Source organism: Ornithorhynchus anatinus, chromosome X3, assembly GCF_004115215.2.
Source record: "Ornithorhynchus anatinus isolate Pmale09 chromosome X3, mOrnAna1.pri.v4, whole genome shotgun sequence".
NCBI lineage: Eukaryota > Metazoa > Chordata > Mammalia > Monotremata > Ornithorhynchidae > Ornithorhynchus > Ornithorhynchus anatinus.
Window position 1 is genome coordinate 2,375,587 of NC_041751.1, and position 17,916 is coordinate 2,393,502.

General features: G+C 54.8%; 1 protein-coding gene across 9 annotated transcripts in view; it reads right to left on the reverse strand.

Moving 5' to 3' along the window:
* The window catches only part of BRD9 (bromodomain containing 9), a 29,038-nt gene extending 11,251 nt beyond the window's left edge, over positions 1 to 17,787 (reverse strand). Inside the window, exons 1-10 of one of the 9 annotated variants that reach the window (XM_029053862.2) lie at positions 17,639 to 17,787; positions 14,299 to 14,421; positions 10,984 to 11,204; positions 8,848 to 8,980; positions 7,737 to 7,797; positions 5,952 to 6,096; positions 4,584 to 4,694; positions 3,739 to 3,851; positions 1,854 to 2,028; positions 1,184 to 1,259 (exon numbers count right to left, since the gene is read on the reverse strand). In XM_029053862.2, coding sequence (XP_028909695.1) covers positions 1,184 to 1,259; positions 1,854 to 2,028; positions 3,739 to 3,851; positions 4,584 to 4,694; positions 5,952 to 6,096; positions 7,737 to 7,797; positions 8,848 to 8,980; positions 10,984 to 11,204; positions 14,299 to 14,421; positions 17,639 to 17,690 — 1,210 coding nt within the window. In that variant the 5' untranslated portion in view covers positions 17,691 to 17,787. Of the gene's footprint in view, positions 1 to 1,183; positions 1,260 to 1,853; positions 2,029 to 3,738; positions 3,915 to 4,583; positions 4,695 to 5,951; positions 6,097 to 7,736; positions 7,798 to 8,847; positions 8,981 to 10,983; positions 11,205 to 14,298; positions 14,422 to 17,638 lie in introns of all 9 variants that reach the window. The other 8 variants (XM_029053863.2, XM_029053861.2, XM_029053859.2 and 5 more) reach the window with 8 other exon arrangements.
* Between the last annotated feature and the right edge of the window lie 129 nt (positions 17,788 to 17,916).

A 17,916-nucleotide genomic window follows, 5' to 3' on the forward strand; every position in this document is an offset into this window, starting at 1 on the left:
GGGTAATCAGGTTGCGCCATGTGGGGCTCACACTTTTAATCCCCATTTTACAGATGAGGTCCCTGAGGCACCGAGAAGTTACGTGACTTGCCCAAAGTCACCCAGCTGACAAGCGGCGGAGCCGGGATTAGAACCCATGACCTCTGACTCCTAAGCCCGGGCTCTTTCCACTGAGTCACGCTGCTTCTTCTCTGTCTCCGCACGCCCATCTTCAGGGCCAAAGGAGACACAGCTTGATCTGGCTGACCGGCTTTCTGCGTGCCAAACGAAACTTACTCTGACGATTATAGGGAAGAAAGTATTCCACATGAACAGAAAACTACTGCATTTCCGGGTGTTCTCTTTAAACACGTATTAAAGCTTCGACCAAATCGGATACAAGCAGTCCCAACCAAAAGCAAATCGAACACCAGCTCGAGCACCCGGGACTTTTATCCGCTGACGAGATTTGGATACTGCACTCTTCATTTCCCTCCCTGTGGCCTAAATCTCTCTGTACCCCCCAAAATTCAAAGTGAGGGTTTAATAAGGTTACTAAAGTTTCTTAGAGTTCAGTTTTACTACTAAATAAGGAAAATCAGGACGTATATGTACCAGCAGAGGAGCAGCATGGCACAGCGGAGTAGAGCGCGGGCCTGGGAGTCGGGAGGTCATGGGTTCCGATCCTGGCTCTGCCACTTGTCTACTGTGGGAGTCACTTGGCTTCTCAGTGCCTCCGCTACCTCATCTACAAAATGGGGACTGAGACGGAGCCCGTCGTGGGACGGGGACTGTGTCCAGCTTGGATCCACCTCAGTGTTTAGTAGAGTGCCTGGCACATAGTAAGGGCTTCACAAATACCGTTATCATCATCTAAATCAGTATTAGAGCAGCAGCGTGGCTCAGAGCAGCAGCGTGGCTCAGTGGAAAGAGCATGGGCTTTGGAGTCAGGGCTCATGAGTTCGAATCCCAGCTCTGCCACTCGTTGGCTGTGTGACTGTGGGCGAGTCACTTAACTTCTCTATGCCTCAGTTCCCTCATCTGTAAAATGGGGATTAAGACTGTGAGCCCCACGTGGGACAAGCTGATTCCCCTATGTCTACCCCAGCGCTTAGAACGGTGCTCGGCACATAGTAAGCGCTTAACAAATACCAACATTATTATTATCATCTGAAATCCAGCCCTGGGAAAGTCCGGCGTTTACCTTCCGCCTCGGGATCGGATGAATTGACCACACTGTAAAGCAGAGCCCCGTCTCCATTCTTTTTCAGGTAACCCATCTACGGAGCCCAGGAGGTAGAAAAAAGGGAACAAAGTTAGTTCCGTTGGCGCCGTTACTGTGACGATTCCCCTCTCTGAAGCCGAAGAGAGACAGGCTTGAAAAACGCCTATCGCTCTTCTATAATTCCCCACCACGGCTACTCCAGGAAAGGTACGGTTGCACGTGAGGACCGCTAGTGATTCCGTAACAAAGCACCTTGACGGGCTTCGGAATCCCATTTGCAAATGCTAACCCTCTGTCCGACCAAATCCATTCAACGACCAACTCTCCCTCCGTTCCTCCTCTAGGACTAAAAAAAGTCGAATCTGAGCGATGAATCCCAGCCCGCACCTGTGATTTAGATGACAGAGAATCAGGGTGGCCTAGCGGATAGAGCAGGGGCCCGCGAGTCTGAAGGACCTGGGTTCTAATCCTGGTTCTACCACCCGTCTGCCGGGTGATTTGGGGCAAGTCGCTTCGCTTATTATCTGGGCCCCTGGGGATTACGCCTGGGAGGCCCACGTGGGACACGGACTTTGCCCCGCCTGATTAGCTTCGGACCACCCCAGCGCTTGGTACAGTGCCCGGCACACGGCAAGCGCCTAACGAATACCGCGGCTATCGTTGTCGTTCCGGCGCGGCCGCCTGCAGCCACCTTGCTGTTGGGCAGATATCTGTGGATCCTGTCTCGAGCTTCGTCGGCCGCGTGCTCCACCAAGGCCAGGACGTGTTCTTCGGCCGTGCTGTCTGTCAGGCTGCAGGCGTTTCCTTCCGGCTCAAAGATGCAACTAGAACGGAGAGAGGGGGACCGCGTGAGTTCACGGCAGAGGCTCCCGGAGCCGGGCCCGGGGTCGTAAGCACTGACGTGCGGCGAGCTTGGATTCCCGGCGGGCGGAATTCGGAAAACACTGGGATGCTTCTCTCTGCGCCACATCGATCCGGGAGTCTAAATACCACACGCCTGGACTAAGAAGGACGCACACTGCCATGAGGGTCCCCGAACGACATCTCACAGAGCTACTGATTTAGAAACCATCCCTTTCAAACCGTCTCGCGATGAAGCCAGAGAGAAAAAACCACTGTCATATAATTGAGTCCTAACGGTACGCCGAGTGACTAGTTTACCGTTTGAAACGTCTAAGTCTTCCTAAAGAAACAGCGAACTCGGAGCAAACGCAGGAGGGAGAAAAGCCACGTTAAGTCCCAAGAGCCCATTTAAAAGGGGAACTGGGCGGGGGGGCCGAAGGGGGACGGGGGTCACCGATGTCATTCTTGAGCTGCGGCTTCCGGGCCACTGTCGCATACGGAAGCTCGGGGCTCTTGACAGATTTCTCTGGGCCGAGGGCCACCCGCTCCCCGTGACCCCTCGCTCGCTTGGAGTGGCCGAGGAATCATCTGAAGCCCAAAGCAGCCGACGGAGAGAGGCGGATCCATTCAATAATTCATTCGATCGCGTTTATCGCGCGCCTGCTGTACGCAGAGCACTGTGCTGAGCATTTGGGAAAGTATAATATAGCAACACCGAGAGACGGTGGGGTAGAGGAGCGTCTGCTCCTCAAATCCCTCTTTACTCCTCCGTGTGTTTAGGCCGGGTTCTCTCCAGATCAGTACCTACCTCCCCAGAGAAGAAGCTCTTAATGGATTTTTTTGAGTTACTTAATAGTAACTAATGCAAGGAAACAATCAAAACGCTTAAATAATGGTGGCGGGGCTGGCGGCTGGATGCACCTTGTAGGAAAATTTAGGGGAACGTTGAACCAGTCGAGAGAAGATAAGGTTGAAGGGAGACTGAATACTGAGTTTTTGTAACCCCGCCCTCAGTAACAGTGTGGATCCACCTCCACCCTCCCCACTGTTTTTTCCCTTGAATATTCGACATTAAGCACTATGTGCCAAGCACCGTACTAGGCGCTGGGGTAGATACAAGCTAATGAATCAGACTGGACTCAATTCAGGTCCCCACGTGGGGCTCACAGTCTGAATCCCCATTTTATAGGTGAGGTAACTTAAAATAATAATAATAACGTTGGTATTTGTTAAGCGCTTATTATGTGCAGAGCACTGTTCTAAGCGCTGGGGTGGATACGGGGTAATCGGGTCGTCCCACGTGAGGCTGACAGTTAATCGTGGTACGTGTTAAGCGCTGACGTGTGCCAAGCACCGTTCCAAGCACTGGGGTAGAGAAAAGGCAATCGGTGAGACACGGTCCCCGTCCCACGTGGGGCTCGCAGTCTTAATCCCCATTTTACAGATGAGGTCACCGAAGCCCGGACAAGCGAAGTGACTTGCTCGAGGTCACCCCGGCAGACTCGGGGCTGAGCGGGGATTAGAACCCACGTCCTCCGACTTTCGGGCCCGGGCTCTTCCCGCTAGGCCGGAAAGAGCTTCCCCCAAGAGGACCCGCTCCCCCCGACCCCCGCGGCTTCGACCCGCTGCCCCCGAACGAGCGCCCCGAAGCCGCACGGGGCGGGCCGCGCTGTTCCCATCGGAACCGTTACCTAATCACTTCTTTACTTGGCTTTTTGGATTTCTTGGCAGTCTCTACTTGTACGGGGATGACTTCGGGGACGGGCTCCTCAACAGCTGGGTCTTCGTTGCCCAAAAGAGCTGCCTGCTGAGAAAAATCCATGTCCTGCATAAACGACATGCTGCGCTTCAAAGCTAACAGCCGTTCCTAGAATCAGAAAGGACAGAGTGGCAGGGACTTTACCTCTCCCTCATAGCCGAGCCGCTATGATAATGGGATGGGATGGGGATGGCTGTGGCCCCTCGTTCCTAAATGTCTCATCGGCCCGGGGTGACGTTGCCCGATTTGGTCACGGCGGCTTTGGGGGGCTGGGGGGGGGGGGGTCCCGAACGGCTCGGCCGACTGACCGCCCCGCGGCTCTCCTCCGCAGACGACCCACGCACGGGAAGCGGAGGGGCCGTCTCGGCTTACCTTCCGCGTCACCTGCCGCGAGCGGACCTAATCGGGCCGCGCTCGTTTAGAACACCGCTCCGTCTCTCGAGAGCGCAGAGCGGGGTTGGAGACCGGCAGGGAAGGCCGGACGACTTACTTCCTCGTTCGGAGTCATCCGTTAGCCCTCGCGCTCCCACGCGCATACGATTGGAGAGTTAAGTCAGAAGCCCACACGGACAGAGAAAAGGTCTGTGTGTGCGTGTGTACGCGTGGGGAGGGGCCGCGGATCACGGAAACGCTTTCTGCGATAATGGGCGCTACGCTACGTGACAAATGGATGGAAGAATGTTAATTATTATGACTGGTCATTCTTTTCTTTTTAAGTGGCAGTGACGCGGAAGCATCCAGGCTCTCTTTTGCCTTTATTTTTAATAGGTTTCTTACTTTGCTCATCATCTTAAAGCCTGTGTGGAGGATCTTCTTGGCTAGTTTATAGTACACGGTATCTGGTCTGTTGTATGTCATTGCGTTATCACACATCAGTTTGAAATCTGCCTGGAAAAACACAAAACACATGAACGCTTCATTGTATTTGGCAATTCTCTGAATTAGTAAATTAGTTCAAGAAAACATCCAGTCTCAAAAGAAAAAAAAAAATCACACCAGTTGCCTTAGGACGGCCCAAGGTAAGCCATTCCTGATGTTTCTTTCACCTCTCTCTTACTTGTTACACTGCACACGATTTTTACCATCTGAGCAACTTTCCACCCAACTGATTTTGTAAAACAGAACATTAAGGGTTTTTCGGGACGTTCTTCGGGATTGAGGCAACCCTCAGGTTAACGGGCTGTGGCTCTCCAAGAGAATCAAGCCTCTACAGAGCCTAGTTCCGGGACCTGTGAACGCTTTGGAGAGAAGCTGAAGAAAAGGAAGTCGCGTAGGATGAGGATCAATGGCACTCTCCCAACGAGAACTCCGTTGAACAGCTCTGTCAACCTCGGGAGGACCCAGGGTCAGAGGAACTTTCCTTAGGAAAGCCAAAAAACCTCCAAAAATCCACCCAAAAAGCCAACGATACCATTTTGTACCTGAGCAATTCACTGAGCTCTAGACAAAGTAACGAACGATTTTAGATCTTTCTGTCCTGGAAAAAAATAATGAAGTTAAGGCGTAGCAAGTAGCAGATGCACTTTCTGGGAAAAAGGCTTTTTGGAGAGAAAACCGGAAGACTCTAATGCCTGAGGAGTTAGCGATCCACTGGTTAGACCCAGCGGTTTACTGGGCTGGGGACTTCAGGGGCGGGTGGGCAGGGGAAGGCCGTGTCACCGTGCCCACTTGCGGGCCCGTCGCGTAGTGAGAGGTCTGAAAACCTACACTCCAATCCTAGATCTCCCAAGGATCCTCTGCCATCCATAAACGTCAGGACGGACCGGAGGAAGAGGAGGCTGGAGGATACCCAGACCGCCAGGACTATCCCAGGGAGGACCCGCACTGATAACGCAAGTGCCTCCGAGGCCCCGAAGTCCTGCGGCAATACCTCAATCGATGGTACCGATTCATCCATTCGCTCAACCGTATTTACTGAGTGCTTACTGTGTGCAGAGCACTGTACTAAGCACTCGGGAGAGTATAAATACAACAGAGGCGGTAGACACGTCATGAAACCCCGAAATCAAACTCTGAACTCCAACCCGAAAGCTTGGCGGTTGGGCCTTCGGTAATCAGTCGGCCCTTAAAGACGCAACACCCTCGAATTCTGAAGCCTTTGTATTCGAGTAGAAACTCTCTTGCACGGGAACAAACAGAATTCACCTTAAACTCCGTCACTGACTTGTATTCGTTGGCCACGATTTTGTCCTTCATTGTACCGAAATCCATGGGGTGCTTTATTATCATGGAGTACCCTGGGGCAATGGCGTCCGTGACGGGAAAAGCGAAAAACCCATGAGGATCTTTCCTAAATCAAGAGAGAACACAGGACGTTTACACTAGAAAATCAAACGACTATGGCTTTTAACCAACTTATCTATCCTAACCACATGGAATCGGTAATCATTTAACAGACTTTCAGAAAAAGATAATTCACACTTATTCGGGGTGTGATTTTTTAGTAGTCGGAGTAAAAACAACAGCGGTAGGAGAATCGGTGGTATTTATCGAGCACCTGCCGAATGTACTGAATACTGGGGAAGAACAAGAGGAACAGAAGAAACATTTCCTGCCCATAGGATCTTACATTCTAGCGGGGGCGGTAAACATAGAAATACAAGGAGTGGAAACAGACTAAACAGAATCGGATGTCCATTAGAGTACACGCAGACGCACGCTCGCTGAGAATGGGCATATACAAACGTACAGGTTCAGGAGGCGGCTGAAGGGTTGAGAGATTCAGGGGGGTGGTGATTAAGTTTTGGAAGGCGTGTGAGACGGGGCGGGATCTTAGAGAGTTTGAAGGGTGTTGGGGTGGGGGGAAGGGTTGAGGGCCGGGGTAGGAGGGAGATCTGGATCCAGGGGACCCGGAGAGCAAGGCTAGAGTAAGGGAAAGCCAGGAGGTGGACTCGGGAGGAGCTTCGCAGAGCGGTCCGCACACGGTGAGCACTCGGGAAACGCCGCTGACCGACCGATCTAAGGTGGCGAGCCTCGAAAAGGAGTCTCTGCCTCATGTCAACTGACACAGGGAGAGGCTGGAGGCAAAGAGACCCGTTGGGATTCATTCAGTCGTTATTTACTGAGCGCTTACTGCGTGCAGAGCACTGGACCAGGCGCTCGGAATGTACGACTCGGCAACAGAGAGAGACTATCCCCGCCCGATGACGGGCTCACGGTCTAAACGATCTAAGTGATGTACGCGCTTGAGCCACGGTTGTGTCCGGAGAGCTGGAGAGGACGGGGGTGGAGCCACAAGGCGCTCTGGTGGAAAAGGGGGCAGGATTTAGCCCGCCGAGCCACTACCTTGTCAAAGGAGACGGGGGAAGTTGGAAGGAGAGAAGGGCCCAGGGAGGAAGAGGGGACGTTCGGTCCTGGGCCTGCTGAGTTCGAGGCGCCACGTGGAGAAGGCGCGGAGGCAAGGGGCGAATCGCGGGCGGACGGCGCACGAGGGACTGATGGGAGTGTCACCCACTTGCAGGCCCTGCACTGAAACTCTCCCCACATCTGTTTCTACCATGTCTTGGTTGGGAGACTAAATTTTTGGTTCCTGTTAGGAAGCCTCAATCAGTGGGCCGGGCAGGCGTCTGGCCCTTCGGAAAGGGCCTCACTCTAATGGGGCTCCACCTACTACACCGCCCAGCCTCAGGAGAGCCGAGGATCACGTCCCACCTTGTGCACATAATAATAGCGTTGGTATCTGTTAAGCGCTAACTATGTGCCGAGCACCGTTCTAAGCGCTGGGGGAGATACAGGGTCATCGGGTTGTCCCACGTGAGGCTCACGGTCTTCATCCCCATTTTCCAGATGAGGTAACTGAGGCCCAGAGAAGTGAAGTGACTCGCCCACAGTCACACCGCTGACAAGGGGCAGAGCACATACGCTCATGCATACGCGTACACAGTCTCCCTCTCTCTCTCTCTCTCTCACACATTCTCCAACGGGCCTTACCTCTGAAGTTGGCGGAGGAAATGCTCTAACAGTTGCTGAATGGGCGTACTCTCGTTTTCAGCTGGCAATTTAAAAAAAAGGCAAATAATCACAAAATTTCAATGTGAAGGAAAGATCTCGGGGGGGGGGGGGAGGGTGTCACGTCCCCCCGTCCACTCCACCCGGAACAAAAGGCAACTTTTTTAACTTCGGATGCGGGATTTGGCCAGATGTGAGGGACCTCAACATTGGCAGGTGAAAAAGGGCACTTTCTTTTAAATGAAGTAGTGCCCTACGTTTTCCAACCGAGGGCTTCGCTTGCTCAATAATACCAAACGTAGCTTTCTTCAGTTTCAGTCATCACAACACCAATTTACTGACGACAGGCTGAAGTGAAAAACTTAACGCCTTTTGAAGGGAAATGCTGAAAACTCCTAGATATTGGAGGGTTTCATTTTTTTTTAACCGACGAGAGAGAAACCAAGAGCGGAGAATTTCTTGAAAAGGATTCCCACGCTACTTGAACTGATGGATTTAGGGAACCAATTCATATAACGTCACTCCAAGTTAGCTCCGACAGCCGCCCTAACACAGCCACTCAGGATGACCCGGGAGGATAATCAGGACGGCATTTGTTAAGCGCTTACTATGTGCCAAGCACTGTTCCAAAAGCCGGGGTGGACACGAGGTTATCAGGTTGTCCCACGTGGGGCTCAAAGTTCAATCCCCATTTTACAGATGAGGTAACTGAGGCACAGAAGAGAGCTTAAGTTGCCTCAAGTCGCACAGCTGACAGGTGGAGGAGCCGGGATGAGAACCCACGACCTCTGCCTCCCAAGCCCGGGCTCTTTTTCCCCTGAGCCACGCCGCTTCTGAGAAAGTAGAACTGATCACAACGTAAGCCCGACTTTCTGTCCGGGATTTCGTGCTGGAAGTCGCACCCGGACGACCCCAGAGTTTGCTGGGCCCCGCTGAAACGAATCCCAGTGAAACCCCGCCTATTCATTCTGTTTTGAGATTTCACGCCCTTAAGCGCTCGTTCAAAACTGACTGCAAAACCCTAAACCGTAACGTCCCGGAAAAGCTTCTTTCGACGAACCTTTAAAACCTTTAAAACGGTAACGCAATTTACCGGGCTGAGTTCGGCACGCTCTGATCGGCCGATCTGGAGGAGGTTCAACTTCCACTTTCTTCCTCGGATCGAAGTCGTCCGTCTCTCCCTCCGTGTCGCAGTGCTCCTTCTCGCGTTTCCTTTTCTTCTCTTCCTGCGAGGTAAAAAAAAAAATCCTTCGTGGAAGGAATCGATCGATGGTATTTACTGAGCGTTCTCTGTGTGCACCGAGAACAGTACTAAGTACTAAATAACACAACTTTTATTTATTCAATCGCATTTATTGAGCGCTGACTGTGTGCAAAGCACTGCACCGCATTCCCTGACCATAAACAAGCTTACGCTCTACAGGGGACGTCTCCAAATGGCTCGCCTGACCAGAGTTCCTTAGTCTCGCTGGCCCAGGTCTCTTGCAGTTTTCCGACAGAAACGCTGGTGACGGAAAATCGTCTCTCTCCGTCATTCCGGCCCCGTGGTTGGTGAGGCTTCCACGGACCCGTCCCAAGCAGTGGGACACGGAGCCGAGTTCCCACGGTCGTTACGAGCCGAGGCGAGAGGGGAAAGTGGGGCGCCTTGATATTCACAAGGTTATTTTAAAACTCAGGCGTAGAATCGATGAATCCAATGGAAGCACGAATAAAAGAAACGGAAAGGCAGGGGTGAGCAGCCTAGTGGAAAGAGCACAGGCCTGGGAGTCAGAAGAGCTGGGTTCTAATCCTTGTCAGCTGGGTGACCTCGGGCAAGACACCGTGGCTCAGTGGAAAGAGCCTAGGCTTCGGAGTCAGAGGTCATCGGTTCGACTCCCAGCTCTGTCACCTGTCAGCTGTGGGACCGTGGGCAAGTCACTTCACTTCTCTGGGCCTCAGTTCCCTCATCTGTAAAATGGGGATGAAGGCTGTGAGCCCCACGTGGGACGACCTGATGACCCTGTATCTACCCCAGCGCTTAGAACGGTGCTCTGCACGTAGTAAGCGCTTAACAAGTACCAACATTATCCTCCTCCCCCGACTCAGACTTGAGCCCGATGATGGTTTCACCCTGAAACTGGCATTTTTTTTCTAGCATCTACCCCAGTGCTTAATACGGTGCCTGGCCCAGCGTAAGGGATTAACAGATACCATTAAAGGAAAAAACGGATGTAAACTTGCAGGGGTTAGGTCCGGGGCGTCCATAAAGAGAGCCGGCTCGCCCACTGCGGATTGAATGGAGTGATTTTGGCTGCTGTGCCCAGCTGCTGGAGCGGGGCCACTAGAGGGGTGTGGCCACTGGCCGCCCTTCTCTGTGCGAGCCACGAGTGGACTTTTCCGGACCCCCAAAGCGGCCCCTCCCAGTCAGAGAGCCGGTTTGGGGGCTCAGCTCCCACAGAGGCCGGTGCTGCTGGAGGGGAAGGGAGGCCAGGCCCCGGGGGCCTTCGGGCAGGCTGTAAGAATAGCAACGGCTGAAGCGAAGGGACGCGGGGAGAACGTGAGGAAAGCCCTGCCTTTCCAAGCCAAGAGTTCCCCTCCCCAGGGCGATGCCGCTTGCCGTTTTGGCAACAGAAGTTATTTTTACCGTACCCTCTCACCGGGCCTCCTCTCGCCTGTCCCGCCGTCGACCCCTGGCCCTCGTCCCACCTCTCGCCTGGGACGCTCTTCCCTCCTCAAATCCGCCAAAAAAATCACTCTCCCAGGCTTCAAAGCCCTGCTGAAGGCTCACCTCCTCCAAGACTAAGCCCAGACTAAGCCCACCCTTTTCCTCAGCTCCCACTCCCTTCCACGTCACCTCAACTCGCTCCCTTTGCTCCCCCCCGCCCCCCCGTCTCCGTCCCACAGGACTTGCGTATACACGTATCTGTCTATAATTCTTTTTATCTCTATTGATGCCTGTCTACCCGTTTTGACGTCTGCCTTTCCCCTTCTAGACCGTAAGCCTGATGTGGGCAGGGATTGTCTCTCCTTATGGCTGAAATGTACTTTCCAAGTGCTTAGTACAGTGCTCTGCACACACTAGGCGCTGAATAAACACGACTGAATGAATATAATCTTTCAGGGAGGAAGATGAAAAATGGTGACCATTGTCTTTTACACGAAAAGTCCCAATTCTGCTTTCAAGATCTGCTTCTTCGTGGTTCCGATGAAAGACGCCGCCGATTTCCCAGGCGGTCGGGCTACCGCTTACCTTTCGCTTTCTCCTCTCCTCGTCGTCGAGGTGCTTTTCTTTCTCCTTCTCGGACTTCTTCTTCTTCTTCTTCTTTTTTTCTTTATGCCTTTCTCGCTCGTGGTCTGATCTGTCGTCATAGTAACTAGAATCATGCCCCGATCCCGAGAGTTCAGTCACTTCACTTCCGCCAACCTTGAGTACCAATTTCAGGGGTTTGTCCAGGGGTTTGTCTACATAATCTAAACCAAAACACAAACATTCGACAGCTGATAAACCATCTCACTAGGCATGCCAAAATGCTTTAGCAACGACAGTCGTCCCCAGGTCAGTGGCAAACCTTTAATCTACTCTATTAACGTAATAAGGATGTTGCTTGTCAGAAACTCTTGTTTTAGTGATTCGGTCCTCCCGGATGCGGGTAGGAAAAGTGGGCAGACACTTGGGCGTCGGGGTTAAGTGCTCAACCCGGTCGGCGCTCAATAAATATGACTGATAGTTATGTGTGGACCGCAATTAACGGGGAAATATGCGTTACGTATTCACATCAACAGTTATTAATGACACACATTTATCTGAGTGATGATGACGTGACTTTTCAATGAAAAACTCAATCCTCTTACAATTTGAGGACCGTTTTCCTGCAGAACCTCAAAGAAAAACTCTTTGGGCGTGAAGCAGTGCGGCCTCAGAGCAGGGGCCTGGGCGTCAGAGGACCCGGGTTCTAATCCCGGCTCTACCGTCTGCCGTGCGACCTTGGGAAAGTCACTTAATTTCTCTGCGCCTCAGTTACCTCCTCCGAAAAATGGAGATTCGGACTACGCGCCCCGTACGGGACACGGACTGCGACTAACCCGACGAGCTCGCGCGGACCCCGGCACTTAACTGTGCCTGCCACGTAATAAAGGCACGGTTTATAGTTTATTAATAATAAACTATCATAATAAATCAATGATATAACGATAAACTATTATAATAATCATCATATACTCTCCCAAGCGCTCAGTTCAGTGCTCCGCACACAGTAAATACAACTGAATGAAATACCACAAAGGAGCGTGCATCCATCTCTTCCTTCCGATATTACAGGGCGCGTTTTCCACAGATAGATGTGGTTGGGAGCACTTTCCCCAATTCTGCGGCCCCGTCCCATCCAAAACGCGTGGTAAAAGTGCGCGCTTTGGAAGAACCGACTCTGGTCATCGAAGGGAAAGACTGAGGCCGGGAGGGTGGGAATCGACAGATTTGAATCTGGGGGGGGGGGAGGGGGGCGGCAAGCCAGAAGTCCGAGGGCTAAGGTCAGGTTCTCGGGGCGAGGGGGCCGGTACGTTTGCTTCGAGAGTTTCTGATCCGCTAACATCCACCCAACTGCTAAGGAGAGTTGGTGAGAGCATGAGATTGGTAGAGCGCTGGGGAGAGGCCTGGCTCTGAATAATAATGTTGGTATTTGTTAAGCGCTTACTATGTGCCAAGCACTGTTCTAAGCGCTGGGGGAGACACAGGGGAATCAGGTTGTCCCACGTGGGGCTCACAGTCTTCATCCCCATTTTACAGATGAGGTCACTGAGGCACCGAGAAGTGAAGTGACTTGCCCAAAGTCACACAGCTGACATGGATTCGAACCCATGACCTCTGACTCCAAAGCCCACGCTCTTTCTGCCGAGCCATGCTGCTTCTCTACCTGGGGGAAGTGCTTCTTTACCTGGGTGAAAACCTGGGTGAAGGACGGATCTCTTCCCAACTCTCCCGGCTCTTCCCGAGCTCCCTCAGCCAGGGTCGGTCCGGCTGTCGTTACCTCGCGGTGATTCCCGCACCACCCCCTTTCCCAAACCCCGTCGGATTTCAGGGCTCCCACACTGGTTCTTACCGACGGAGGACCGACAGATCGAGGCGAAAACGGGAAGACGGGGTGCGGTGCGCGGTAACCGCCAAACCAGGTGATAGCTTCACCTTTGCGAATGCTTAGGGGAAAAAAACCCACCACCCAGAATCTCCCTCTCCTAGGCAAATAAACAATTTACATTAGCACCGACCTCTCCACCCTTAACCTTGTAGGGTTCAGAGCTCCGCCCCCAAGCACCGCGCACCAACCCGGCTTCCGGATTTGGCCCGGTCGGGGCTAGGTGTCCAGCGCTTCGGGTTTCCCCCACCAGCCTCTCCCCGACCCCCCTCGCACGCTCATCCACACTCCGCACCTCATCCACCGCACCGATCTGCACACGTAATCGACCTCACAATCAGTCGGCCGGACGGGACGGGGTCCACCAGGGTTTATTTTAACGTCTCTCTTCCCCTCTGGACCCTAAGGTCCCCGCGGGCACGGAACGTGTCTACCGACTCGGCCGCTTCAAGCACTCGGTTCGGTGTTCGGCAGACGGCGAGCGCTCGAGAAATGCCACTGACGACGACCCAGAGGACGTCTGCGGTTTCTTCACGGAGGACGACCGCTCTCCTTGACGTGCGTCCTCCTGGGGCGGTCCGTCTGACGTCCCCCTACCCGTCTCTCTCACGACCCGTCACGAACCCGACATCCAATCCCTTCTCGACCGGCTGAAAATTCCCATCCGCACGACGTCGGGGGTGAAACGAACCCCTCGCCTTGAGACGGCGGCTCCCCTCCTCGGCGTCTCCTCCCGCCTTCGAGTTCTGGTGGATGCTCCCCGGATGACGGCCGGCGACAGTTCACGCTCTAGGTCTCGGTGACGTCTCCTCTCGGCCTCTGTCTCTCCAGAGTGAGGCCTGCGAATTTCTTGCCACCTCCCCTTGCTTAAAGGATCCGTTTCGCCTCTTCCACGCCCACCCGAATACACGCAGCCTCGTGGCGTAGACCACCCGACCGGCCTGGCACACGTGCACGTACTTGAAACACACAGGGGACACCAGAATCCATCCACTCTCCGCCTCCCCTCCGCCGGAACATTCGAACCCACACTCGCCCACCTCCACTCAAACGGGAAGGGAGAATGAGAAGTACGATGAGACGTCGTCTAGCTAACCCCGGTGGCTCTCCCGAAGGCAAGAGCTCCAACACAGCGGCCCGAGTATTCCGAATTCCGTCGGGCACGGGATGACGGCGGGCTCTAGAAGCGTTCTGTCGGCTTCTAGGCTTCTCGTCCGTTTCATCATCGTGCTTTTTGGCTTCACCTCGGCTCACTCCGGAATCTTACTCCTAGCCCTCGCGACCTTCCACCTCCGTAAATCCCATCCCGTACGTTACTAAAAAAAAAAAGCCCCGAGGGAGCTTTAAGGCTTAAATCGAGTCGTCCTCTGTTCTCGGTGCATTTAGCGTTACCGACAAACAACCACACAAATAATCAAGAACCTCATCTTACTTGCCTCTCTCAAACAGAATACTGTTGTCACAGGGAAGCTTAAAGTGGAGTTTGCGGACTCTCAAGGGTCCACCAAGATTCATGTGGGGATCTGTTGGGCCAGAAGATGCTGCTGAGGTATCAGAGCCTGGGGTGAGAAATAAGAAGAGGTGACTTGAAGGCATATTCTCAGGGCAAAGCGGAAAGGAGAAGAGTGGGAACCGACAGACGCCCTATACGCCGGCGGGGTGAGGGGCGGAAAAAACTCGGGATAAAAATGGAGCCGGAGGGACAGATTGCAAAAATTAAGGCAGATACCAAAAATCCAGGGGTGAAAAACCTTTGAGAAATGTCTGTGCTTCAGGTTCTCCCCCTGTAAAATGGGGAAACACCTTAACGGAAACACCGTAAGGATTATTTTGCCCGAAACGGTCACTGAAATCCTCCGGGGACGGTGGGGGGACGTGAAACGGGTAGCCCCACTCTTCCTTCGGCTCTGTGCTTCCACGGTCCATCAATCGAACGATCAACGGTAGCCACCGAGCGCTTACCGTTCGCATGGACTTAGCGCTTGAGAGAGTTGGGAGACACGAACCCTGCCCTCGAGAAGCTTCCCATCGCTGTCCTCTTTCGGTGGAGAGGATCTAGGGTCAAAGGAAGCCGGGGGGGGGGGGGCAAGAAATACCGAGCAACGGCAACCCAGACGGTCGCTCAAAAGGAAATTTTAACCTGGAACCCGCCTGGGACTAGGTCGCCTACTCTAGGCTGGTGTTGCAAAATGACACCGAAGCACGATTCGTACCCGGACCCGCGGTCCAGCGGGTCCGGGACGCTGTCTCGGCCTGGCAGGAGGGACCGCGTCACGGTCACCCTCCCCGGACGCCGCGCTTCCTGGTTGGGGACGGACCATTCGATACCCTTACAACACGAACGCCCTTACGACACTTCCACCTAAGCTCCTAGCTCTCCCTCATCTCAGATCTCCGCGGCGCTCTTATCCCCGACGTCGCCCTCGGAAAAATCGTGGCGGCGGTGACCGGACCAGAGTCGAGATTCTCAGCCTGTTGTGCGGGAGCACGCCAGAGGTCAAAACGCCTTGGGACACTGCTCTCCCCGGGGAGGGGGCGGAAATGCTGTTGAGATGGTGAGAAGGGCAGAGGGAAAGGAGAGCAAGGGAGGCAGAGAGATTAAGGGGGAAAAAATAACAACGACAATAATAATAATAATAATAATGATAAAAAAAAAAGAACGTTATTAAAGTTAGCGCACTGACTCTCTCCATGGGGGTGGGGGGCAGGAGGGGACAAGGGGGGAGGGGAACAAAGGGGAGGGGAACAAGGGGGAGGTCGACAAGGGGAAGGGTGACAAGGGGAAGGGTGACAAGGGGGAAGGTGACAAGGGGGAGGGTGACGGGGGGAAGGTGACAGGGGGGAAGGTGACAAGGGGAAGGGTGACAAGGGGAAGGGTGACAAGGGGAAGGGTGACAAGGGGGAAGGTGACAAGGGGGAGGGTGGCAAGGGGGAAGGTGACAAGGGGAAGGGTGACAAGGGGAAGGGTGACAAGGGGGAAGGTGACAAGGGGGAGGGTGACAAGGGGGAAGGTGACAAGGGGGAGGTGGACAAGGAGAAGGGCAACAAGGGGGTGACAAGGGGGAGGTGGACAAGGAGAAGGGTGACAAGGGGGAGAAGGACAAGAGGGAGGGTGACAAGGGGGAGAGGGACAAGGAGAAGGGCGACCAGGGGGAGAAGGACAAGAGGGAGGGTGACAAGGGGGAGGGGGACAAGGAGAAGGGCGACCAGAGGGAGATCCAAAAGAGGGAGGGAGGCAAGAGGGATGCCGACAAGGGGGACGCTGACAAGGGGAAGGCCGACAAGGGGGGAGGTGGACAAGGGGAAGGGTGACAAGGGGGATTTTGGTAAGGGGGAGGTGGACAAGAGGGAGATGGCCAGGAGGGAGGGTGACAAGGGGGAGATGGACAAGAGGGAGATGGAAAGAAGAAGGGTGACGGGGGGAGATGGACAAGAGGGAGGGGGACAAGGAGAAGGGCGACAAGGAGAAGGGTGGCAAGGAGATGATGGAAAAGGGGGAGATGATGGGCAAGGGGGGGATGGACAAGAGGAAGATGGACAAGAGGGAGGGGGAGAAGGGGGAGGCGGCAAGGGGGAGGGGGAAAAATAGAGATGAGGGACAAGGGGGAGATGATGGACAAGGGGGGGGGATGGGCAAGAGGGAGGGGGAGAAAGGGGAGGGGGAGAAGGGAGAGATGATGGACAAGAGGAAGATGGACGGGGGGGGGATGGGTGGGGGGGTGGGCAAGGGGGAGATGGAGAAGGGGGAGATGGAGAAGGGGGAGATGGAGAAGGGGGAGATGGAGAAGGGAGAGAGGGAGAAGGGAGAGATGTTGGATAAGGGGGAGATGATGGCCAAAGGGGGATGGACAAGAGCAAGATGGACAAGAGGGAGGGGGAGAAGGGCGGGGAGAAGGGAGAGGAGATGATGGACGGGGGAGGATGGGCAAGGGGGGATGGAAAGAAGGGCGGCAAAGGGGGAGGTGGAGGGGGGGAGGGAGGCAAGGGGAGAGGATGGACAAGGGCGGGAGGATGGACAAGGGGGAGATGGACAAGGGGGAGATGGACAAGAGGGAGGGGGAGAAGGGAGAGGAGATGATGGACAAGGGGGGGAGGATGGACAAGGGGGGGAGGATGGACAAGGGGGAAGATGATGGACAAGAGGGAGGGGGAGAAGGGAGAGGAGATGATGGACAAGGGGGAGATGATGGACAAGGGGGGGAGGTTGGACAAGGGGGAGATGGACAAGGGGGAGATGGACAAGGGGGAGGAGATGATGGACAAGGGGGAGATGGACAAGGGGGAGATGGACAAGAGGGAGGGGGAGAAGGGAGAGGAGATGATGGACAAGGGGGAGGAGATGATGGACAAGGGGGGGAGGCTGGACAAGGGGGAGATGGACAAGGGGGAGATGGACAAGAGGGAGGGGGAGAAGGGAGAGGAGATGATGGACAAGGGAGGAGATGATGGACAAGGGGGAGGGGGAGAAGGGAGAGGAGATGATGGACAAGGGGGGGAGGATGGACAAGGGGGAAGATGGACAAGAGGGAAGATGGACAAGAGGGAGGGGGAGAAGGGGGAGGAGATGATGGACAAGGGGGGGAGGATGGACAAGGGGGAAGATGGACAAGAGGGAAGACGGACAAGAGGGAAGACGGACAAGAGGGAGGGGGAGAAGGGAGAGGAGAAGGAGATGACGGACAAGGGGAGAAGGATGGAGGAGGGGGTGCGGGTCCGGGCCCCGTTGCGGCGTGGCGGCGGCGGGCGGTGTGTGCGCGCGGGGTCGGCGGGTCTCACCGTTGTAGGACGACCGCCATTCCGCCTTGTGCTTCTTGTGTTTCTTCCCCATGGCGATGATGATGGCGGCGGCGGCGGCCTCGGGCCTCGGGCCCCGGGCAGGGCCAGGCCGGAAGTGACGTCAAGGACGGGCGGCGAAGCCGAGGCGAGCGGCGCGGGGGAAGGACTTCCGGGTCAGGCGGCCGCCCGGGCCGGAAGTGACGTCAAGGGCGGGCGGCGAAGCCGCCGAGGGGAGGGCGGGAATCCCTTCCGGGTCGGGAGGCGGCGGGGCCCAGCGG